Source organism: Hylobates moloch, unplaced genomic scaffold (assembly GCF_009828535.3).
Source record: "Hylobates moloch isolate HMO894 unplaced genomic scaffold, HMol_V3 SCAFFOLD_5, whole genome shotgun sequence".
NCBI lineage: Eukaryota > Metazoa > Chordata > Mammalia > Primates > Hylobatidae > Hylobates > Hylobates moloch.
In genome coordinates, this window is record NW_026652280.1 from 17,354,231 (window position 1) to 17,377,375 (window position 23,145).

The following is a 23,145-nucleotide window of genomic DNA, read 5'->3' on the forward strand; positions in this document are numbered from 1 at the left end:
AGCAAACAGCTGCTTCCTGAACCTGTGATAGACAGTAAGTACCAGCAGCACATTCAAAGGATTGTGGTTGAGTTCCCTAGCTGACAGTTCCTATATTGAAAATCTTTGAGGATATCTACAATGAGTAAAGCTTATATCCAAGTCTGGATATGAACTAAGCTTAGGCTAAATCACCTTCTGAAAATCAGTAAAGATAAGAATATTACCAACTAGAAATTTTTTTTACTATCATAGTATTCTAGGATATTAAAGAAGTGTATTAGACAAAAGAATGGTTCATGCTTTTATTTATTCTGTTACAGTGTTAACACATTACATTTCTATGTCTTTTTCATATAAGAAAACATGGAATACAAGTTTTTACCTTAGTGTTTGTAAAAATTTTGCCAAATGTCCGGCAAAGGCGCCAGAAAAATCTGGAGAATTCATGGACACAGGCAGTTGAAGTAACATTAATTTTGCCAACTATTTCTATAAGTTGTGGCAACCTGAATATGAAAGGAAAGACAAATAGGCAGGGGATACATATAAATTACTGTTTCCTTGCCAATTTCTGAAACAATGCAAATCTAATAACCTCTTCTATTTCGTTCTTTGAAAGGAAAGGCATTGTTTGGGACCCTCTGAATAGGTCGTAAGATTACATTATACTGTATACACTTAAAAAAATAAATTTTAACTGTTTGCCAGAAAATATATGAAATCTTAATGGTAGAATTCTGAGTACAGAGTTAATGTGACTCAAATCTATGGATCTGATGCTTCACACAAGAGCTTGGCTTTACATGGCATCATTTTAGCTTCAAAAATGAGAAGTCTAGATGTAGTTTAAAATCCATCACCACAATTGGACAAACGAGATGGCAGATAGATCATTTGGATAAAATACAGCAGCATCTTCTTCTCAGATAAATTACATATCCAATGGTGTGAATCCTCTGTGTCCTAAAGGTGTTTACCAAAAATGATGCCGAGTTACATTTTAAAAGTTTTGTTATATTTTGTCCTCAGGGCCAAGGCTAAATATAAGAGTTATCATCCATTCAAATTAATATGGAGGTGGTAACTTACAATTGATTGACAACCCACAGTAAACTCTCCCAGCCTGTTGTACCCTCCTGTTCTAGCTGGTAGTCATAAAGTTGTAGTAGCACTGCCAATTGCTCACGACTTCCGATAATAGTGGACACATCTTGAAGAGGCGACATAGGCCGAGGAAACCTAGTCACTACACATAGAAGAAGCAAAATAAATCATACGGAAATTGGCATTTTGGGAATTAGATATTCTGTTGAAAGGAAAATAAGGTCCTTTCTCCTTATATTTAATTACTTTCTTATTGTAAATTTTAAATGTAAAATTGAAATACACTAATTAAGTCATTTTTTAGGAAAATCAAGAAATTCTTGTGATACGAGAACAAATCCAACAAATCTCAAAAGATTTTATTCTCACAGCAGAATGTAAGCTCTATGAGCAGAAATTTTTATCTATTTTATTCATGATTGTGTCCTAAGTGTCTAAAACAATGCCTGACATAAATATTTGTTCATGTTGTGTAATAAATTGGTACTAAAAATATTTGTGTGGGTTACCATTTTTATGAGAAAACAAATCTTCATTCATAACAAATTATAACCCAAATTTTATGTGTGTGCATATATAAATGGACACATAGACATATGGATATACCCTAAGTGAGGATATAATAAATCCTTATTTATAACAAATACATTATAACCTAAATGAAGGTATAGTAACATTAACATTTATAGCTACTGTTAAAAGTCAGAAAGTTAAACTAAGTCAACAAGAATGAAAAATAAAGGACAATCACAAGAAAAGGTCACATAAATGTTAGAAGGAATCCCATAAGTATTAGAAGGAATATGTTCAGGATGATACTGTTCTATCTAATCTCCAGCATATGCTTGGCAATAGATGACATTTAAGAATCATTTGTTAAATAAATGAGAGAATGATAACAAGTATTATAGGTTGAACTGCCCCCCCACCCAAATTTTTCTGTTTAAGTCCTAACCTATAGTATCTTAGAATGGGATCTTATTTGGAAATAGGGTTGCTGTAGATGTAGTTAGACAAGATGAAATCATATTGAAGAAGTCCCTTATCCAACACAACTGATGTCCTTATAAAAAGGGGAAATCTGGACACAGAAACAAGCACACAGGAAGTGTGCCATATGAAGATACAGGCAAAGTTTGGGGTGATGCATCTAAAAGCCAAGAAACACTAAAGATTGCCAGAAACCACCAGAAGCCAGGGGAGAGCCCAGAACAGCCTTTACCTCGCAGTTTTCCTAAGGAGCCTACCCTGCCAACACCTTGATCTCAGACTTCTAAAATTCAGAAGTGTGAGATAATAAATTTCTGTTGTTTAAGCCACTCAGTTGGTGGTCCTTTGTTAAAGGCAGCCATAGTAAACAAATACAGAAAACTAAAAAGAAAAAGGGAATTAGAAAGACAGGAAAATCCCTAGGCAGATGAAATGCCTAAATGAGTAAGGGTAAAGGGGTAGAACCTGAAGTGGCCAGCTGGGAGGGCTTTATGAAGTCTTATCTAAAGTCTGAATTTTCATTCTCCTCAATAGTATCATTTAAAAACGTTAAATTAACTCCACACCATTCATTCTCAATTTTCCAAATAAAACTGACATCCAAATAGTATACACTACTTTTATCATGTGGCTTCATATATCTTTGGACACACAGCATCATACTCCAAATATTATAGGTAGCCTACAGTTTACATGAAAAATGAAATTCAGAAAGATTAAGTGTCTGTTGATGTTCTCAATGTTATAATTCTTTGTCCATTAGACATCAGTAAGAGACATGGATAATTTCACAACTCTGAAAAGGCTGCAAAGGTGCCTGATACATAGCAATAGCTTGTCTATAGCCATTTGTCCTGGACGTTAAGGTGCAACAGGGTTATCAATTGTCTGCCAAGTTTCAAAGGTCATTTACTAGCTACTCGGAGAGTAAGATAAGAAAATACTGGCCTCTGCTGTCAATTTTACGTACTTCTGAAAGTAAGTCACATTTCTTCTTTGGAAAAACACAAATTCTGCCACAGATGCTTTTATATTTCTTTCTATCAAGGACATAGTAGAAAAAAGTAATTATATTTACCTTCCTCTATTAAAAATAAGATTAAAAAGTTGGGGAAGAAAATATAAAGAAAGCAGAAATGACAAGCTTCATATACTGGCACTAGTAACTATTAAAAGAATCTTTTGTTGACTCAGATCTATTAATGGAAGGAAATATTTATTTCAGCCTCCCCAGAAAGGCTATAAAAAGGCTATAGATTAAGAGCAACAGGAAAGTATAAATATTATAAAATAAAACAATGGGGCTTATCCATAAAAGATGAAGCCATATTGTCTACCATAGGTATAATCTTATGACCATGAGATTCTACACACATAATACATTTTAATAATTATGCTATCATATAAAGTGATTTTTAGACTTTTAATAAAAAATAATTCTTTGGGAAGCTAGGCTGCTAATATTCTACATTTTTCTTCCAGAATTTAAGTTCAGTACCTTCTATCTGTGGCACTTCACCATGAAGCCTGGCTTTGCTGGAGAAAGGTGCATTCTGTAGCACTAACGCAAAGAGAGATGGGATCAAGGACTGCAAGGCAGAAAGATACATGTGGAGTTTGTGTTCATCCAGCCCATGTTCTCCTTCCTGAAACATAAGGAGGTGGAAGCTAATTTTAGTCTTTTGAAGTTACATTGCTAATTGGATTTATGTATGATGTTCTTCCTTTCTGTGGCAAATCAAAGATTTAAGGACCTGTATGTTGGACTCAAACAAGCAGTAAGGCACTATAGAGTGGTAGAATCTTTTACATGGAAAACTATAGGGTAAACATCAGTCATTTCCATTTGTAGGGAATAGTTTTTATAATTTTACTTTTTCATTAGAGAAGGTCTTATCTTTTGAAATTTTATAAGACAGGCTAAAGAAACTAAAGTAAGGGACAGGAATCACTTTATCTTTTTTCTTGTTAGAATTGATACATAAATAATTGTACATATTACGGGGTACCATGTGATATTTTGATACAGGCATACAATGTGTAATGATCAAATCAAGCTATTGAGATATGCATCACCTTGAACATGTATCATTTCTTCGTGTTAGGAACATTCGAAATTTTCTCTTCTAGCTATTTTCCAAATATATAATACATTATTGTTAACTATGGTCACCCTACTGTGCTATCAAACACTAGAATGTATTCTATCTAACTGTATTTTTCTATTCATTACTCCCCCAGACTCCAGTTTCTGGTCCATTCCACCCTTTACTTCCTTGAGATCAACTGTTTTAGCTCCCACATATGAGTGAGAACATTCAATATTTGTCTTTCTGTGCCTGGTTTATTTCACTTAACATAATGTCCTCTAGGCTACCTGCTGCAGCAAATGACAGGATAGCATTCTTTTTTTAATGGCTGAATAATATTTCATTGTTTATATATACCATATTTTCTTTATCTATTCATCTACTAATGGACACTTAGGTTGATTCTATATCCTGATTATTATGAATAGTGCTGTAAGAAATATGTGAGTGCTTGAAACTCAACATGTAAGTCCTTGAAAGTATATATCTTTTCAATATACTGACTTCCTTTCTTTTAGATATATACCCAGTGGTGGGATTGGTAGATTACAGGTATTTCTGTTTTTAGTTTTGTGAGGAACCTCCACACTGTTTTCCATAGTGGCTCTACTAATTTACATTCCTACCAACAGTGTACGAAGGTTCCCCTTTCTCCACACCTTGACCAGCACCGGTTTTGTTTTTTTTTTTTTTTTGTCTTTTTAATAATAGTCATTTTAACTGGGGTGACAGGATACTTCATCTTGGTTTAGATTTGCATTTACCTGATGATTAGTAATGTTAAACACTTCTTCATATACCTTTTGGCCGTATGTCTTCTTTTGAGAAGTGTTTATTCAGATCATTTGCCCATTCCTTAATTAATTGGATTTTTTTTTTTTTTTTTTGCTGTTGAGTTGTTTGAGTCCTTACATATTTTGGTTATTAATCCCTTGTTGGATGGAGAGTTTGCAAATATTTTCTCCCATTCTGTAGGATGTTTGTTCACTCTGCTGATTCCTTTGCTGCGTGGAAGCTTTTTACTTTAATATGATCCCATTAGTCTATTTTTGCTTTTATTGCCTATGCTTTTGAGATCTTTCTTCAAAAATTTTGCTCAGACCAATGTCCTAAAACAATGTTTTCTTTTAGTAGTTTCATGTCTTATATTTAAGTCTTTAATCCATTTTCAGTTGACTTACTGAAGAAACTGTCCTTTCCTCAATATATGTTCTTTCCTCAATATATGTTCTTGGTGCCTTTGTCAAAAATGAGCTGGCTGTAAATGTGTGAATTTATTTCTGGATTCTCTACTCTATTACACTGGTCAATATGTCTATTTTATGCCAATACCAAGATGTTTGGTTACTACTGCTTTGAAGTATATTTTGAAGTCAGGTAGTGCACTTTTTCCAGATTTGTTCTTTTTGCTCAGGCTTGCTTTGGTTATTCAGGGTCTTTTGTGGTTCCACATGGATTTTCAGATTGCTTTTTCTATATCTTAAAGAATGTCCTCCACATTTTGATAGGGATTGCAATGAATCTGTAGATCACTTTGGGTAGTATACACATTTTTAACAATATTAATTCTTCTATGAACAACCAAATATGGATATCTTTTTTTTTTAACATTTCCTCTTCAATTTCTTTCATCAGTGTTTTATAGTTTTCATGGCAGAGATCCTTCATCTGTTTGGTTATATATATTCCTAGGCATTTTTTTTTAAAGCTATTGTAAATAGGATTGCTTTCTTGATTTTTTTTTAGCTTATTCACTGTTGGCATATAGAAATGCTCAAACGCTAACCCAGCAGCATTTCATGCTATAATACTTCCCCTCTCCTACTTCCTATCTCTTTTTATAGATTTGGCACATAATATGCACTATGCAAATAATAATTTCTCTTCTAGTCTCTAAAAGAAGCTTTTAGTACAAAAATTGGATCAAGAAGTTTCTATTGTTCCATCAACATTTCTTTAATTCTTGTATGTGGGAAAAATTAAAAGTTCATTTTAAAAATGAGAAATGAACTACCGGAGTGGAATAACCACAGTTAAAGCAATTTTGACACTATGTAAGAAAGCTTTAGAGACTCATTTTCTCTGCATTCTGGAACTAGAGTTGATGCTTTGTGTAAAATATTTAAGTACTCGGGTCAAGAAAGAGCTGGCTTTCTGAATAATGTAGGAGTTACTTCCATGAAGGTGCATTTAAGCTTACAAATGCACATCATGCCCTTTCTCTTCCTCCAGCTTCAGCAAAGCAAAACTTCCTCAAATCTCTTTCTTGGCTCCAGTCCAACAGCATCTTTAACTGGTAATGTATTAGTATGTTAAGCTAAGGGCACTTTCTCTCTCTGTTCCCTAACATTCTTTCAAGATGGCTTAGGACAGATCTTTTAAGTTTCTATAAACTATATAAACAAAGGAAGAACTTACCCTGAGAAGTTTTTCTATCTTGTTCAGTAGTGTAAGTATAAGATGAGACTGCAAATTTCCAAGTTCTGTAGTCCACGCAGCGTAAGCTGGTAAAAATACTTGATGTGTAGCACTAACTACTCTTTCTGAGGGATCACCCAAGGCTGACAGCAACAATTCAAAACCCTGTCAATGAGAAAAAGGCAAATGTACATTTTTAAAGGGATAAACTTAAAATAAAACACAATAAAAAGTAATAAAAATTTCAATAAATTAAGAACATATTTTTAAGCAAGAAAGAAGGCCATTCATAATCCTAGCCTTGCCATGTATCCACTGATGAGCAAACCAAAGAGAGGGAGTGGTAAACATAGAATACCTCTTGCCAATTTCCTGCCAGAAAGCTGTGGCAGATACTATAACTGAACTGTAGCATTCTCTCCTCTGAGCTGCAAAATTGAAACCAGGCAGCCATCCCCAAATGACTAAAGTTGACACACCTGCCATCCTTATGATACATTATAAAGTATCTAAATCAGAGATTTGGAATATTATAATACTTGGAATTTTATAATGGAGTAAAATGAGTTCATTCTGAAAAACATACCTGATGATATTTGTCTGGATCATCAATGTATCCCATAATGATACCAAGGCTTTTGATAACAGCTTCTCTTACCAAATCTGCCTTATCTTCCATTAACATTTGTTGCAACATTGAAAGAACTAAGGAGCTACGGATTTCTTTCTGAAAATAAACATGTTTTTACTATTTATTTACACCTAAGCACAGAAGTATAGACAATAATATGACAAACATCAGTGTGGTCAAAATCCAGATTAAACAGGTATTAACATTTTTATTAAAAATGCTGACTAACTGCTGATGTACAGAGATTTTGCTTCAGACTTTTGTTTTTTGAAGACATAAAACATTACAGATATAGCAAAAATATCACTCACTCCCAAATCCCTTCCTCTCTAGAGGCAATAACATCTACTCTGAATTTGGTATTTATTAATCATCTCTCAGCATGTTTTTTATATCTTTACTAAATATGTAAAAATCTCTCAAATCCTTGCAGTTCATACTAGGAGGTACTTTTAACAAATCAACAAAGTCTACTACAAACTACTACAAATGGACAATGACTCTCGTGTCACTATTTGTTTCACTGAGAGAAGAGCACTAAGAGTTTTAACAGGAAGAACTACAAAAATCTCTCTGGCAATTAGAAAATTTGTCTGGGATATGGTGAGGAAACATTATAAAATCCTAGCATTCCTATTTCTTTGAAGAAGTGGGAAAAAAAATTTAAACAGGATAATAAAATACGAGAGTGAACTTTAAAAGTACTTAAAAATTGCATTGCTCTTTTTTATGCTAATATTTAATATAATGTACACCCACTGCTGTGCCTTGGTTTCACACAGAATATTTTCCAGTTATGATAAAGAATGTTTTAGCTTAATGGCTGAGGTTAGGATAAAGAGCTACCAATATACAAATTCATGCTCCTCTTATCCTACTTGTACTAATATTGCAATTTAATCAATTTATAAAATTCTTAAAACATAAACTTGTTTAGGTCCTTTTTACATATAATAACTAGGATAAAATAAAAATAAAGGCAGAGGACATGGCTATTTGCATAAATTTACAGCATGATTTGGTATGTAGAGCAAGGCTTGAGAGACATTTTTTAAAAGTCTGGTTTTCACTTTTTAGAAACAAAAATACATGCAATTTTAGCATATATTAAAACACATTTAGGTTGGTGAATATATAACATCTTTTGGTACAGCCTCATTTATTTACTTTTTAGGCTAAAAATTGCCTTAAAACATCTTAAACTATCTAAGAGGACTTGTTGGCTGGTATCTGCACAAGGCAATATGACAGAGGAAAATAAGCTTCAAGTGGGCATTTGCTTTATACTGATTTAGGCAAGAGTCAACTGTGGCGATTAGCTTTAGTATGCCACAGAGACCCCACCAGAGCACTGGTCAGGAGGCATTACTCTATTTATGTCATGAACACACTGAGAAACTGCCGATGTAGAGAGATTTTGCTGCTATCAGTGACAATGGGGTACGCAGAAGGCAAGTATAGATCTGCTGAGGAAACATTGTATCTATTATTAATACTGCTTAGTATTCTAGGAGTAGAGTAGAACAGCCTATTTATCCTTTGAGAGCAAGGGATGCTCATCTGTCTTGGAACAATAAATAATAAGATGCTCAAACCCATTCACATCAATCTGTATGATTTATCACAACAATAAGGCATTTTCTTCCATTAGAAAAACATTAAAAAAATTTCACCGTGCCTAATTCCTGGTGAAGGTATGGGAAAATAAAAACTCCAAGGTACTGTTAGTAGGAGTATAAATCCACTGGCAATGAATGCTGTCTACTTGGTTTCCTTGAAGTGACATTCTCACTCCATCCAATTTCATGAAAATGTCTGCCACATACCCAAGCCTGAAAAATCAGTTTGTCTGTAAGTGTTTCTGTGAAGTAAAATTGGTGTCCCATTAAAAAAAAAGCAGCTAGTTGAGCTCATAACTCAAACAACTGTCTAAGTGCTTTTTCTGCAAATGGCTATAATTTTTCAGTATGCAGCAAAGGGTTTTTATATGAGTACTTTCTATTTTGTCTCACAGAATATTAAAAAGATGCATGCTTCACAGGTCAAAATTTAGTAAAATTAATAATTTTACTGATTCAGCAAGCTCCTTTTTAGGTGAAATTGGCTTTTTCTGCAAAAGCATGGCAGTAAAGAATACAATCATTATTATAATAGTACATTTGGGTGCCACTGCCCTGATTAGTGCTAATGCAGCAGCATTTTTGCCCATCCCTGCTTTTGCTCCAACAATACAAATTTCAACACAGTGAAAGAGACAAAAAGTGTCTTATTATTATGAAAACAGTTTTCTCCTCATGGACCTTTTTGGAAGGATCTCAAGGAAACCCCCAGGGTCCTCAGACCACACTATGAGAACTGCTGATATAGTTTAATATATTTATACTCATCATGTGTCTGCAATGCCATACTGTACTAATGTGAGTCTCTTCTTTTTTGGATCGTCTCTTTTCTTTATTAAGACAGCATGTCTAGGAGATATTTGGATTAAAATCTATAAGACACTCAAAAAAAGGTTTTTCTATTATTAGAAAAATAGTTTAAAGAAAAAAAAAGACAATCTTACAGGAAGGTAAGGTGCCAGTGCTCCACAGGATTCTGCCACAAGCAGTCGTCTTTCTGGGTATTTGTGATTAATCTAGAGCAAAAAAAATAAATAAATCAAGTAAAAACAGCATACTCTCCCCCTTCTTTCAAAAGAGAATTACATTTCACCACAAATCCTGTTAAGAATGCAATAAAGCTTCTTCCTTTTCCACTTCTGGGAATCCCTGTTTGACTATACCTGGATCAGGAATGAGGGAGTGAGGGAGAACCTAAATATGAGGTTACAGGGGTCATCTGTTAAAGAAAAAAGGGAAAACCAAAGATGAAAATTTGGCAAGGTATCTAGAGATTATGGGCTTGCCTAAGACTAGGCCTTCCTTAGAGTATCAGGAGAAACCAGGACCTTTTCCTAGCAATAGTAGAATATTTTTAAATTTGGAAAACTCAGCTTCTGGATCTTATAGATATTGTCTATAATATGTGCCAGTCTTCTTTCTTCAACCTAAGGGATGAGGAAGAAAGTTAATCAATGATTTGACCAGAGCCCTTACTAGAAATATGCTTTTATTTTTAAAGTAAGCAGACTTCAATCCATTCCTCTGTTTGCAAATGCAAAATGATGGGGTTTTGCTATTGTGATGACTACACTGAACCACAACCAAAAATAACAAAAAAAATGACACATACTGGGTTTTGTTCCCATATGTCTTCTTCATAGAATATAAATCTTTCTTTGACTGGAAAAGGAGTATATTTGTTCTCATATTCCCATATGAAAAGGTGACATAATTCATTAATGTATTGGATGCCTAAAATTAAGAAAAAAAATTATATAATAATCTACTGGGCAACAAACTGGAGGTAGGCAGCTAGATAGATCCCCGATATCCAAGTTTACTCAGGTTACAGAAGAGGTGGCAGTAGAGATATTTATAACTGACATCTTTGAATTAAATTTAATCCAGATGTAGCTACCTCAAAAGTAGAATGGTTTGAATGTCAAAGTATGGCTGTGCATAAACTTTCATTTGCTTTTCTTTAGCTCAGTAAGTCTCAAAATTGAAATGTAAAAATCAATTGTATGTCTATATATTAGCAACGAACAAACTAAAAATAAAATTAAGAAAAAATTCTATTTACAATAGCATCCAAAAGAATGAAATACTTAGGAATAAATAAAACAAAAGGGCAAAACGTACACTACTCGGAAAACTACAAATCACTGTTGAAAGAAATTTTAAAAGACCCAATGCATGGAAAGACATTCTAAATTCATCGAATGAAAGACTTAATATATAAAATTAGGATGGCAATACTCTCTAGATAAATCTATAGATTCAATGCATTGTTTATGAAAATCCCAGCTGGCTTCTTTGCAAAAATTGAAAAATGATCCTAAAATTCATAAGAAAATTCAAGGGACCCAGAATAGTCAAAATAATCTTGAAAGAAGACAACCAAATTCAAGCAGTTAGGGTTTGTCTTTGGGATGGCAAAAATGTTTAAAAATTGATTGTAGTGAAGCTTTCACAACACTGAAACCATTAAATTGTACACTTGAAAGGAAAAAGACAAAAGAAAATGGAAAAACTATAAAAAATTAAATGTGCAGAATTAACTGTATAGAATTGTAAACTGAAAGTTATATGGATATATTGTAGCCAAGTTATTTTGACTCCAAGTGATTAGAACCTCACCCTAAACTAGTATGCACTGTAATTTATAGATGGTATAAGGGATTGTGAGAGGTGGTTATTACTACATGTAATATTTACTTTGTCTATTCAATCTAGGGATTCTACTTTATTTTGGTGGAAAAAATGAATGCCCAAAGAACTTGGGAATAGGATTATAAATGACGAATACTTCAGTGATATTCCAGAGACTAACATTTTTCTTAAGAATAAGTGACTGTGCTATTGTAAATAAAGCCATGTAATTTGTCTCCATAAGCAGGAAACACATCTTTTTAAGGTGGAAAAATGAGGTGCTGAATGATCTAAACATTAAGTCTAGAAAGTCAATGATTCTGAGTTATACAGAGGACTGGAATTTTAAATTCAATATAAAAGCAAAATCATTGTTAGTAAAATAATGAGTTCAAGTATAAATACAAAAACCTCCCACATCAAAGATTTACAGTTTATATATTTGTAATATATACAAGTATACAATATATATTTCTATTTACACACACACACACACACACACACACACACACACACACACACACACACACACAGACACATGCCTTCTTGCTGTTTCTTGAACGCATCAAGTATACTCCCACCTCAGGGTCTTTGTTCTTGTTGCATCTTACTTCATTCAGATTCTTTCCTAAACATCATTGCCTCAGAGATTCTTTCTCTGACCACCCTTCCTAGGAGAGCATTCCCCATCACTCTCTCACCCTTATCCTGCTTTATTTTTCTTCATAATATAAATTACTACAAAAGAGCAGACCATTTCTTTGTTTACTCTTATTTTCCCATTAGGATGTCTTTGTCTTTTGTTCACCACTGTATCCCTAGTGACTACCTCAGTACCTAGCACTGAAATTAGTGTTTCGTAAGTACTTGTTGACTGAATGAATAAAGGAAAGCACCCCAGAGCATTTGTAAGTACTAATAAATCACTGTGCTGAGCTACAGAAACATCAGCATAATTTATATCCCACATATTTCTTAAACGCCTTTAAAAAGGAAACTATGTATCTTTTTAAGAAATCAGGCTATAATAGCTAGGTGAAAACTCAATACAGTTATTTACCTGTTCCCAACACTGTGGTAAAAGTTCAGCTTCTACGCGTGTTGGTCCAACATGACGCGCAAATGCCACACAACCTGTCAGTATCATTTGCCTGAAAAATAATACAAAAAAATGCTTGTATTTGCATGAGAAAGCACAACTAGGACTAAGGGTTAAAAAAGTCTCATCTCTATAAATTCATGTAGAGTACAAGATTTTTATACAATCAAATTAGACTTTTTATTTATTTATTTATTTATTTTGAGATAGAGTCTGGCTGTCTCCCAGGCTGGAGTGCAGTGGCATGATCTTGGCTTACTGCAACCTCCACCTCCCAGGCTCAAGCAGCCCTCCCACCTCAGCCTCTCGAGCAGGTGGGACTATAAGTGTTCACCACCATGCACAGATAGTTTCTGTATTTTTTGTAGAGATGGCGTTTCACCATGTTGCACAGTCTGGTTTTGAAAAATTAGAACTTTTGGCCTGGCGCAGTAGCTCAGGCCTGTAATTCCAGCACTTTGGGAGACTGAGGTGGGCGGATCATGAGGTCAGGAGATCGAGACCGCCCTGGCCAACATGGTGAAACCCTGTCTCTACTAAAAAAAAAAAAAAAAAAAAAAAAAAATTAGCCGGGCATGGTGGCACCCGTCTGTAGTCCCAGCTACTCGGGAGGCTGAGGCAGGGGAATCACTTGAACCTGGGAAGCAGAGGTTGCAGTGAGCCTAGATCACGCCACTGCACCCCAGCCTGGCAATAGAGCGAGACTCCGTCTCAAAAAAAAAAAAGAAAAAAAGAAAAATTATACCTTTCTAACAATGGCCTAAGCTGCCACCAAGAACCTAAGTTTTTTAAGATCAGCCACTCCAGCAGTGACAACACCATCTGTGACAGATGTTGTGAAGGGATTTCTGTATAGGTATGAGGCTGAATCTCATAACCTTCCAAATTACCTTCCCACACATACATTCTGAGATTATATATGCCCAATGCTTCAGTTTCTACACAACTTCACTTTCTAGACACTAAACAACCAGTGATTATTCTCCCAGTGTTTCTATAATTAAAAACTACAGTATCATATTAATAAAGTGGTATTTTAAGAATCAGATTTTTTGATATTATACCTAAGATAACTGTGGTAGGTAGTTTCTGACATGACACTCAATGATCTCATCTCTTTGAGTGCAGACTGGACCTAGTGACTTGTGTCTAATGAATAGAATATGACCAAAGTGGTAAGAGGTCAATTTTGAGATTAGGTTCCAAAAGTCTGTGATGTCCATCTTGTTGGACTCTACTGCCTTCTCAGCAGGCATGCTTAGATAAACCAAGCTGCCATGTTGGAGAGACCCATATGGGAAGGAATTAAAGGTGGATTCTGGCCACCCGTCAGTGAGGAGATGAAGCCCTCAGTCTAACAATCCTTGAGGAACTGATTCTTGACAATGACCAACTGTGTGATTAAGATTAAAAGCAAACCCTTCTCCAGCTAAACACTGAGATGACTATAGCCCTAGCTGACCTTTGACTACAGCCTTGTAAGAGACCCTGAAGCAGAGGACCCAGATTCCTGACCCACAGAAACTGTAAGATAAAAGATGTTTTAAACCACTTTCTTTTGGGGTACTTTGTTACAAAACAACAGTTAACCAATAACTAATACATTATCTTCATTTGAATTGATAGATTTGTAACTAAAAAAGCTATAAAATTCTAAGTAAGATTTTGCACTCTTCAGAATGAAGTTCCATCTAAAATGACTTTAAAATGCAGAATTTTAAGTTCTTCCACTTTGATTGTCTAACACTTTAAAACAGTAAATCCTGATGGGAAAAAAGTATATTTTTAATAGATGTTTTAAAGTAGCCAACTTCAAGGAAAACCAAAATAGAATGCTTATGTAATTCACATTCATTATAAAATCAGCACTTTATGTCTAGGCATTGCTCATTGTTATTTCTCAATATATATCAATTTAAATGAATTGTAAAATGACTTTAAATTTCTATTTGGTTTGGTTAGATTAGTTACTAATTGTTCGCTTAGGTTATTTAAGGAGAATAACAAAGCTCTTTGGAAACACTGGGGGAAACGGTGAGCCAATGTGTCTTCACTGTACATTGCAAGCAGCTTCTAATTCACCACAATCCTTGTAGTTTTTATCTATCTGAATCCCCTTTATATCATTATCCTCTGTTTCTATTTCTCAACTTTTCTTTTGAATTCCTATTTCCTATTTCCTTCTACTTTAGGAAGGCAAATAAAGTGAATGAAAGGAAAACGGACAAAGATACTAACAAGTACTTCAGCTGCCTGCTCCTCATGAACATTTCCTAAGAGTTGATCATTGTTTTTGCCCTCATTAGTGTATTAAAATGAGAAGCCATACATGTTTGATAACTGCAATAGCTAAATTTTCTTAGAAAGCATTTTGAACACTTACAAGAGGTGCACACTTGTATAGAGCTTCACATGAAATGACTGTAAATCATAAGTCACCATCACTATACTAAAGACTGCAAACTTTAATAAGAAAAAACGTTAGGCCCTTTGAAATAAACTTCTTAGAAGAGTTAATATTGAAAATTTTAGAAAATATGACAGCTTTGAAATACAGTCCAAAACAGAAAAGATCAGACAGCTCACAGATTATTAACAACATTGGGAACAGGCTACTCTGATAGTAAAAATAAATGTTGTTCCTACTTGTGGAAAATCACAGTACAAGGATTGTTTCATTAGTAAATGATACAGGCAGACATATGGTACCAATTGTGGTTGCTAGAAAAGAATTGCTGAAAGCATCATTATTGAGCATAAAATTAAGCTTTTCTTGGGATATGATCAAAGCAGCCTGAGATTCATTAAGAAAAATAACTGATTATATCAAATATATTTTGCTCAAGTTTTTGCTTTTTTCATTTGTTATTTATATTATATAACATATAGTTAATAATGAATATATTAGTCTATTTTAATAAATTTATATTTCTGTAAGGTGAAAGTAGACCATTTTCACCTTACAGAAAAAAAAAAGCGTGGACTTGAGTGTTGATCCCTGATGCACCTTGACCTAAAGTAAGTAAGGCTAATAAGTACTTTTGGCCACCAGGTGGCAGCTGTTAGCTTTACATGCAAGGTTTATGAAAATAGACTCTTTTAAGACCAGGTTTTTGCCTTGAAAATCTAAAAATGAAAATGTAATAATAACTGTATTTAATTATTAACTAAATTACCAAGATAGGAAATGGTATTTTTAAAGGAAAAAATAAAATATTAATTTTCCTGTAGTACCACCAAGTTGTCTTTGGGAAATTTTTAGTTTGCAATGAATGGTACTAACACAGTGATTTAATTTCTCTTATTCCTAGTTGACTTGCATGTTAGGGCTGCTGGTATAAATTAACCTTAGCTGGATACTGAAATGAGCAAGTTTCTCTACCTGGTCAGGTGTATTTTGATAATCGCAGAAAAGAAGTTTCAGTAATACAACTTCAAAGTCTATAGAAGTGTTTGTATTCTCCTAGTTGAGGGGTTCTTTGTATTTTAAAATATAAGCTTGCTATCTTTCATAGTTCATTCTTATTTATGATTTTCCAACATTCTCAGAAGAGGCAAAATTATATCAGTCAGAAAAGCAAGTACTGAAATTATATAAAGCTACAAAACCATTAAGTACAATTCTATTATTTTGCAAAGTATAAGCAAAAATCATTTTTTCATTAAGACAAAAATTATAACACAGAAAAACATTCAACTGCTTTATTTTATCCAACTGGTGCTTAATCCATCTATCCACCCATCCAGGATGCTTTGTTCAAGTCCATACTTGTACAGCTTCACTTAATATTTAAATGTTTTATGATTTGAGGTAGATAGCTATCATCGTTGCTTGATCAAAACCCATTCAGCTTTCTTCTCATGTGTCACCCTGATCTGTGGCCCTCCTTATCACTCTGAGTAGATGCTCAACTCAGGCATCTTTATTTGTGGGTATTAGACTCAGGACTAGCCAAAATAACACACCATATCCCTTTAGCCACACAGCAATGGTTTACTGATAACCCAGTGATGCACAAATTCATATATTAAATATTTTATTTTTTTATAAAGCATAACCATTTTTTAATAAAGCATAACCATTAAAAGGTCATAATGTATCTAGTTCATCTGTGGGAAAAAGGGGAATGTTTAGGAGAAACCAAGCATGGCATATAAAGGCAAAGCAGTATGTGAATTAGAAGTCCAAAGATAACTAAAACAAATGAGTAATTGGAATAGTAAGAATGAAAATATTGCAGAACATTGTGGGTGGGGCCAGTGTTCCCTCTGCTTATTATAAAAATTTAGGTAATGTTTCCTCTATTAATTTATACATAACTTCAAACTTCAAAGACTTTTATAATTAAAGAGAAACTGGGATTTAACTGTTGAGGGAGTTTACTGGAGACAACTTTCTGAGGATTATTAACAAACTTGCTCATTTTAAAACAAAATGACTGGAATAAAATGTGTTGCTAAGTTCATCACAATGCCTTTATAAGGAAAAAGTTTAAAGGGTTGCAGCAAAGTTCATGGAGGAAACTTTATACATGCATTTTTATAAACATGTATATACAGGAGCTTTATACATGCATTTTTGTGAACTTACATTGAATGAAGCAGTAATTAATGCCAAAATGCTTTAAAGGCTGTCAATCTGTTGATTAACACTATTCATACCATGCACAGAGGTAATGGCAGCTTTCCAAAATATTTTACAGAAAAGTCAGGGCCTGATATTGCAGGAACATATACATTTACATTTTGTCCATCAGGATGTATTATGAGCTATGGTTGAAGAGTTTCTGGAAATTATTGAAACCACGAAAGTTTGGGCAAACAATCCTTCAATCCTGCAAATGGCCAGTGAATACCATGCTTTATTGATATTTGAAATTTATCAGCTGGGCACAGTGGCTCATGCTTGTAATCCCAGCACCTTGCAAAGTCCAGGCAGGCAGATCACTTGAGTCCAGGAGTTCAAGACCAGCCTGGGCAACAAGGCGAAACCCTGTCTCTACAAAAAATACAACCATTAGCCGGGCATGCTAATGCATGCCTGTGGTCCCAGCTACTTGGCTACTTGGGAGGTGGGAGAATCACCTGAGCCTGGGAAGGTCGAGGTTGCAGTGAGCCATGATTGTGCCTCTGCACTCCAGCCTGGGAGACAGAGTGAGACCCTGTCTCAGAAAAAAAAAAAAAAAGAAAAAAGAAAAAATATCGCTTATAATAAACATGGATTCAATTTTCAATAGTCTCAAATCTATTACTTTGTCTTCAACATAAATTTGAAAACACTGCATATTTTAATTTTTTTTCATTCTGCTAGCTCTCCTTATTCCAGACAACCTTTTTCCTCTAAGCCTACATTTATTTTGGCTCCCTTCTCCTGTTTATAATAGCCAGGAATTCTTGCCTCTTTTTTAGGCCACTAAATGATGTTTCAAAATTTTTCTCTGGTTATTGTAATACATCATTTTCTAAGACATGCCTTTATTCTGAATTTAGAGTAACTGTTATTTTCACTGTAAAGTGTAATTTTTATGGGGCTCATGTGGATTTTGGTTTCTATAGACTAATCTTTAATAAGAAGAAATTGATCCAGCTCCAGTTCATTTTGAGAGAAAGGGATGAGCCACAGTTAATAGCTTCACTCCTGGAGACATCTCAGATATACTAAAGAGATAATAATTTAATGTCGTTCTGCTGAATCCAGGTGTGCTTTTCTCCTTTTCTCAATGCCCAGTTCTCTTGACAATGATGATAATTTATGCTATAAAGGATTTGAAGTAGGCTGGAGTTTAATTCAGCCAAATATCGTATATAAAAAAACTAACCCTTACTGTGTACTTCAAGGGCTATTTCTGGTCTTTATCTGGCTTTGTTTGTGGTAAAACCACATATTCAAGGATAAAAGATATCATTTGCCCATCTCCCTCTATTTCTTGTTTACTGGGAATAATAATCTCTGAATGGTTGAAGAAAGAGAAACACTGACAGCAGACTGAATGAGGACAGAAATAACTGACTGCCTTAGATAAAAATAATGGCTGTCTGACTTAGTGCATTCTGCTTACTTGTTAGCCAACTGCAACATACTTTTCTCAAAGTGAAAATTACAAGGGTCTTCCTAACCCCGCTTCATTAAATGATATTAGAGTAACAGAAAATTTTCTCAGGCCCTCCAAACGGCTGACTGTTAACCATGTTTTTCACAAATGTTTAGTGTTTACATCTTAGTTTTTTATACTTTTTAAATGTCTTCATAGCAAATTCCAATTTGGGAAGGAAATATCAAGAAATGTCAACCTATCACTACCTTAAACCAGAAGTTCTCTCTCTCAACAATCAAGATTGAAAAAAAATAAACTCCACTTGCTTTCAGTTGGGAGAATCTCATTGAAAGGTAAACATTAAGAAGTAGCTCAGAATCTAACAGAATAGAATATATATACACATATTTCTAAAAAAAGACATTTATTGAGATTACATGAATATCAAAACTCATTATTAGGCAATAAGCCATACGAACAGAATTCTTAAAAAGATAGAAAGTTTCGTGTATAAAAACTGCACCTCAATGTTTTAAGATATATGGTTTCACGCAAAATCTGCATTTTGAGCTTTTATAAGTCTTAGGATTCATAAAAAATATCACTGAGAACATATGTAGGCAGATGAAGTTAGGTTTTTCTAAAAAATCTGCTTTACCGAAGGTTAGTTAGGTTTCTATTTGGAGAACATTAGAATGCCTGAGGGGGTCACCAGGTATGTACAATTTGCTGCTATGCTTCCTACCTGGAACTTGTTGCACTTGGAGAGCAGAGGAGAAGAGTTGTTTTCTAGCCAACGTATGATTTGGCTAGAATACATTCACTCCCTCCCCCTTCCACTAGAGGGTTTGGGCATAATCTAATCATCAATTACTAGTAGATGCTTCTGTACTAGAAAGCAGAAAAGTGTATTAATGGCAGATTTTTTTCAGACAAAAGTAACTATCTTGAAATTTTCAGAGAATATTTACATTTTTACAAGAAATTGAATTAGTCCCTCAAAAATACAAGATAATTTAGATAATGGCCTTCAGTACCTGTATCTGTGTAGCAACCTTGAGAAACTTAACTTTTTTTTTTTTTTTGAGATGGAGTTTCACTCTTGTCTCCCAGGCTGGAGTGCAATGGCATGTTCTTGGCTCATTTGCAACCTCTGCCTCTTGGGTTCAAGTGATTCTCCTGCCTCAGCCTCCTGAGTAGCTGGGATTACAGGTGCCCACCACCACGCCCGGCTAATTTTTTTGTATTTTTAGAAGAGAGAGGGTTTCACCATGTTGGCCAGGCTGGTCACGAATTCCTGACCTCAGATAATCCGCCTGCCTCGGCCTCTCAAAGTCCTGGGATTACAGGCATGAGCCATGGCGCCTGGCCGAAACGTAACATTTTGAGAAGGTACAGAATTCCTTTTCAAAGATTTAAACAATGAGACTTGTCAGTAATTATAGCAGGTGATAAGTAATCTGATCTTAGTAGGATTTATACATATTTTAGAAAGCTATTTTTGTTTTAGGTTTTATTTATTATGCATAAGCTAAATTTCTTAGAGTGATTTCCCTATTATCTATTTCTTTGCTGCAGTAAATTCCAGGTCTCTTTAAAAAGAGAAGGTGAGGAGGAAAGGGAACCTGATGATGACATTATAGTTTGAAATGCATTTTCATAGGTTTTGAAACCATGAAGGAGTGAATCCATGATGGTGGAATGATCCGGCACTGCTAAAATAGATACTGGAAGGAAAGAAGGCATTTTAGATTAAAATGGTAATCTTGATGCCTAATTAGTAAAATCAGAAAGTCACACTGTATTTCTTTTTCAAATATGTAATCATACCCACCTTTGCTCATCATCTGGCCTCTTGATCAAATTGAAAAGTATGTGGAGAAGCTGATCTCGCTCTTTAGGCTCAGGATGTAGACATGCTGTACACAATATGAGGGGGATCAACTCCTAAAGAAATACGAGGGTGGAAAAATTCAAATAAAAACACATTGCAGAATATTCTTTTTTTTTCTCCAGAATATTCTTAAATGGACATTTACAGTGAAATAAACCTCAATAAACAAAAGGGTAAATTTTAATTGTGTAAGGTTGGTAATTCAAGAGATGTCTACACTGAAACGTTTATGCGTTGGTTGTGGAGGAAATGTAAATCACAATGTAACAAAAGTGGCTTAAGATTCAACTAGCCTTGGTTTTTCATCCAGTACTTCCCAAGGGCCCACTAGCTTTTACACTAAATAACATTCCATCATGTGACATGCTGACACCGTAATTTTAATTCTGAAAGTGTTTTTAAACAAAAGTTGCAGAAGTCCACTATAATCTAAAACTTAAAAAGACAATAAAAAATAAAGACCACTTTTCCCACTTCTATAAGGACAACATAATGTCCTTATGATTAGATCTAATAATTTTGTACCCTTAGCACTTGACCCAGTGCCTAACTAAAAAGACCATTTTCACAGATGTTGAGTCCTCTCAGTACCACTACAGAGTAACAGTAGAAATATTTGATGTTGAAATATAAATTTTTAACAATATTTTGTTTTCTTCACATTCAATATGCAGAGGTAAATTCAGCATTTTGTAGGAAAGTAAGAGCTAAAAGTTTATTTCTAAGAAACACTTGAAATTAATTATGTTGTTTTACATTTTACTTAAGATGAAATTCTTAACACTAAAGTACATTCAAAATACATTAATGTTTTTCATTTGAGTAGATTTTCAAATCTAAGAAGAATAATGGTCCAAAAGTAATAAAATATTTTTGCGAGAAATCCTCTAAGTTATGTAAACAATATTTTATAAATATGGTAAAGAAATCACTATGATGTAATTAAGAAGGGAAGAATGACTACATCCATTTCTTTCCCATTTGCCTTGATATTCACCCAAAACTGTTAAGAGATTTAAAATAGAAATTGATCACTATGTAATAATGCATGATTATTATTGTCTATAATAATATAACCTAACAAACATAATAATGTAACCTAAAGAAAAGCGTGATAAAAGTCTACACTGTTGAAGTATTTTCACACTTTGCAGATGCTTCCTAAGAAAGAGATGATTTTTCGAAGAGTTGAAACTGAAGCTTAAATGTATGACTAGAAGTCTCTCTCCATTATTTCTAAAGTCTTTATATATTGTAAATCTTAAATTTGAAGGTACAAAGATATAGGTAAGAGGAGCTAAGAATATATCTGAGAAAAAAAGAATGTGAAACATTTATTCTGCCATTTTCAGTCTTCCTGTTTGGGCACCTCTGTAGGTTTTACCTTAGTGAATAATTGAAAAGGAATAAAAAATGATTAGGAAAAATAATTTTGCACTGGGAATGAGAGACACAGCATATGTGTAGATCCTATATGTTTTCCCTAGAGGCTTAATATAATGCTTGATGGATTAGTCCTGATTCTGTAGAAGAAAATAAACAACCTTTTACAAAATAGTAAATATTCTGTCTGGCTGGAAATTTAACAATATTAGGGTAGGAGATCATTAATAGCAAGGACTGTCCTAATCCTTAGTTGATTCCATATGGGCTGCTGAGAGGCAATGATACTAATGAGAGGACCAAGACATTGCATCATCAGGGTATACTACTGAGAGTAGAACCTTAAGGTTCTAATTTTTTAATGGAAGCATTAAAAAAGTGAGAAGCTATTCTAATGCCTGAAAACCAAGAAAGGCCCTAAAAATTTTATTTGTACTTTGTCTTCATGTCAGATCTTGTTTCCTCCTAATCCCCGTTCCTACTTTCCCATCATCTCTACATGTATACTTCTCATACTATTTTTTTCCATTCTCTTCCTAGCCTATTACTGTTTAAAGTTATGAAATGAAGGTAAGACAGCTGCTATAATTGCTAACACGCACACACACACACACACACACTTAAAATGTAGAGTATAATCTTTAACTTCTTTATCTCAAAAACAAGCATACAAAAACAACTGTGTTGCTCTTTATCCTTTATGCCTTATATTTTATTTTATTTTTCTTTTTTATCATGAGGCTTAGTGATCCTTAATCAAGGAGGAAGTTTATGTCATACATTAATATGGACAATATTTTAACTGAAATATGGCTACAGATGTGCCAAACTGAGAACTCTGGCCCAGGAGCTGAAAGAGTTCTTACCTTAGTTTACCACTTAGTACCAGGAAACTGAAGAAAAGCACAAATTTCTCTTTCAGTTTCTTCAAGTGAAACATGTAGGAATTAAGATTAATGCACAAATGGAAAACACAAACATTCTGCAATTTATCTATTGCTGCTAATTTTTCCTTCTGAAAGCAAAGATGGCCTAAAAAAGCCTTTTCAACACAGCAGTTGTTATGAATCAATTCAAACTGACATATTAGAAGGAAAGTATTTGTGAGTCCTTGTCTCCTTGAACCCTAAATTTCTGTGACTTTAGGACTTTGAAAAAAATATTTTTCACTTTTCTTAATCACAGTTATAATTGATATTGCCATCAGCTTTTATTTCTCGCTGGCAAATTAACAACATATGGGAAGTCACTGCCAATAATTTTTGG

At 34.1% G+C, this 23,145-nt stretch overlaps 1 protein-coding gene across 9 annotated transcripts in view; it reads right to left on the reverse strand.

Moving 5' to 3' along the window:
* RELCH (RAB11 binding and LisH domain, coiled-coil and HEAT repeat containing) overlaps positions 1-23,145 on the reverse strand; it is a 120,987-nt gene that overhangs the window by 41,796 nt on the left and 56,046 nt on the right. For all 9 annotated transcript variants that reach the window (XM_032152119.2, XM_058438286.1, XM_032152118.2 and 6 more), the window contains 8 exons: positions 20,437-20,549; positions 12,529-12,619; positions 9,779-9,850; positions 7,171-7,311; positions 6,585-6,749; positions 3,575-3,722; positions 1,072-1,228; positions 365-488 (listed from right to left, as the gene is read on the reverse strand). In XM_032152119.2, the coding sequence (XP_032008010.1) occupies positions 365-488; positions 1,072-1,228; positions 3,575-3,722; positions 6,585-6,749; positions 7,171-7,311; positions 9,779-9,850; positions 12,529-12,619; positions 20,437-20,549 (1,011 nt within the window). The remainder of the gene's footprint in view (positions 1-364; positions 489-1,071; positions 1,229-3,574; positions 3,723-6,584; positions 6,750-7,170; positions 7,312-9,778; positions 9,851-12,528; positions 12,620-20,436; positions 20,550-23,145) is intronic.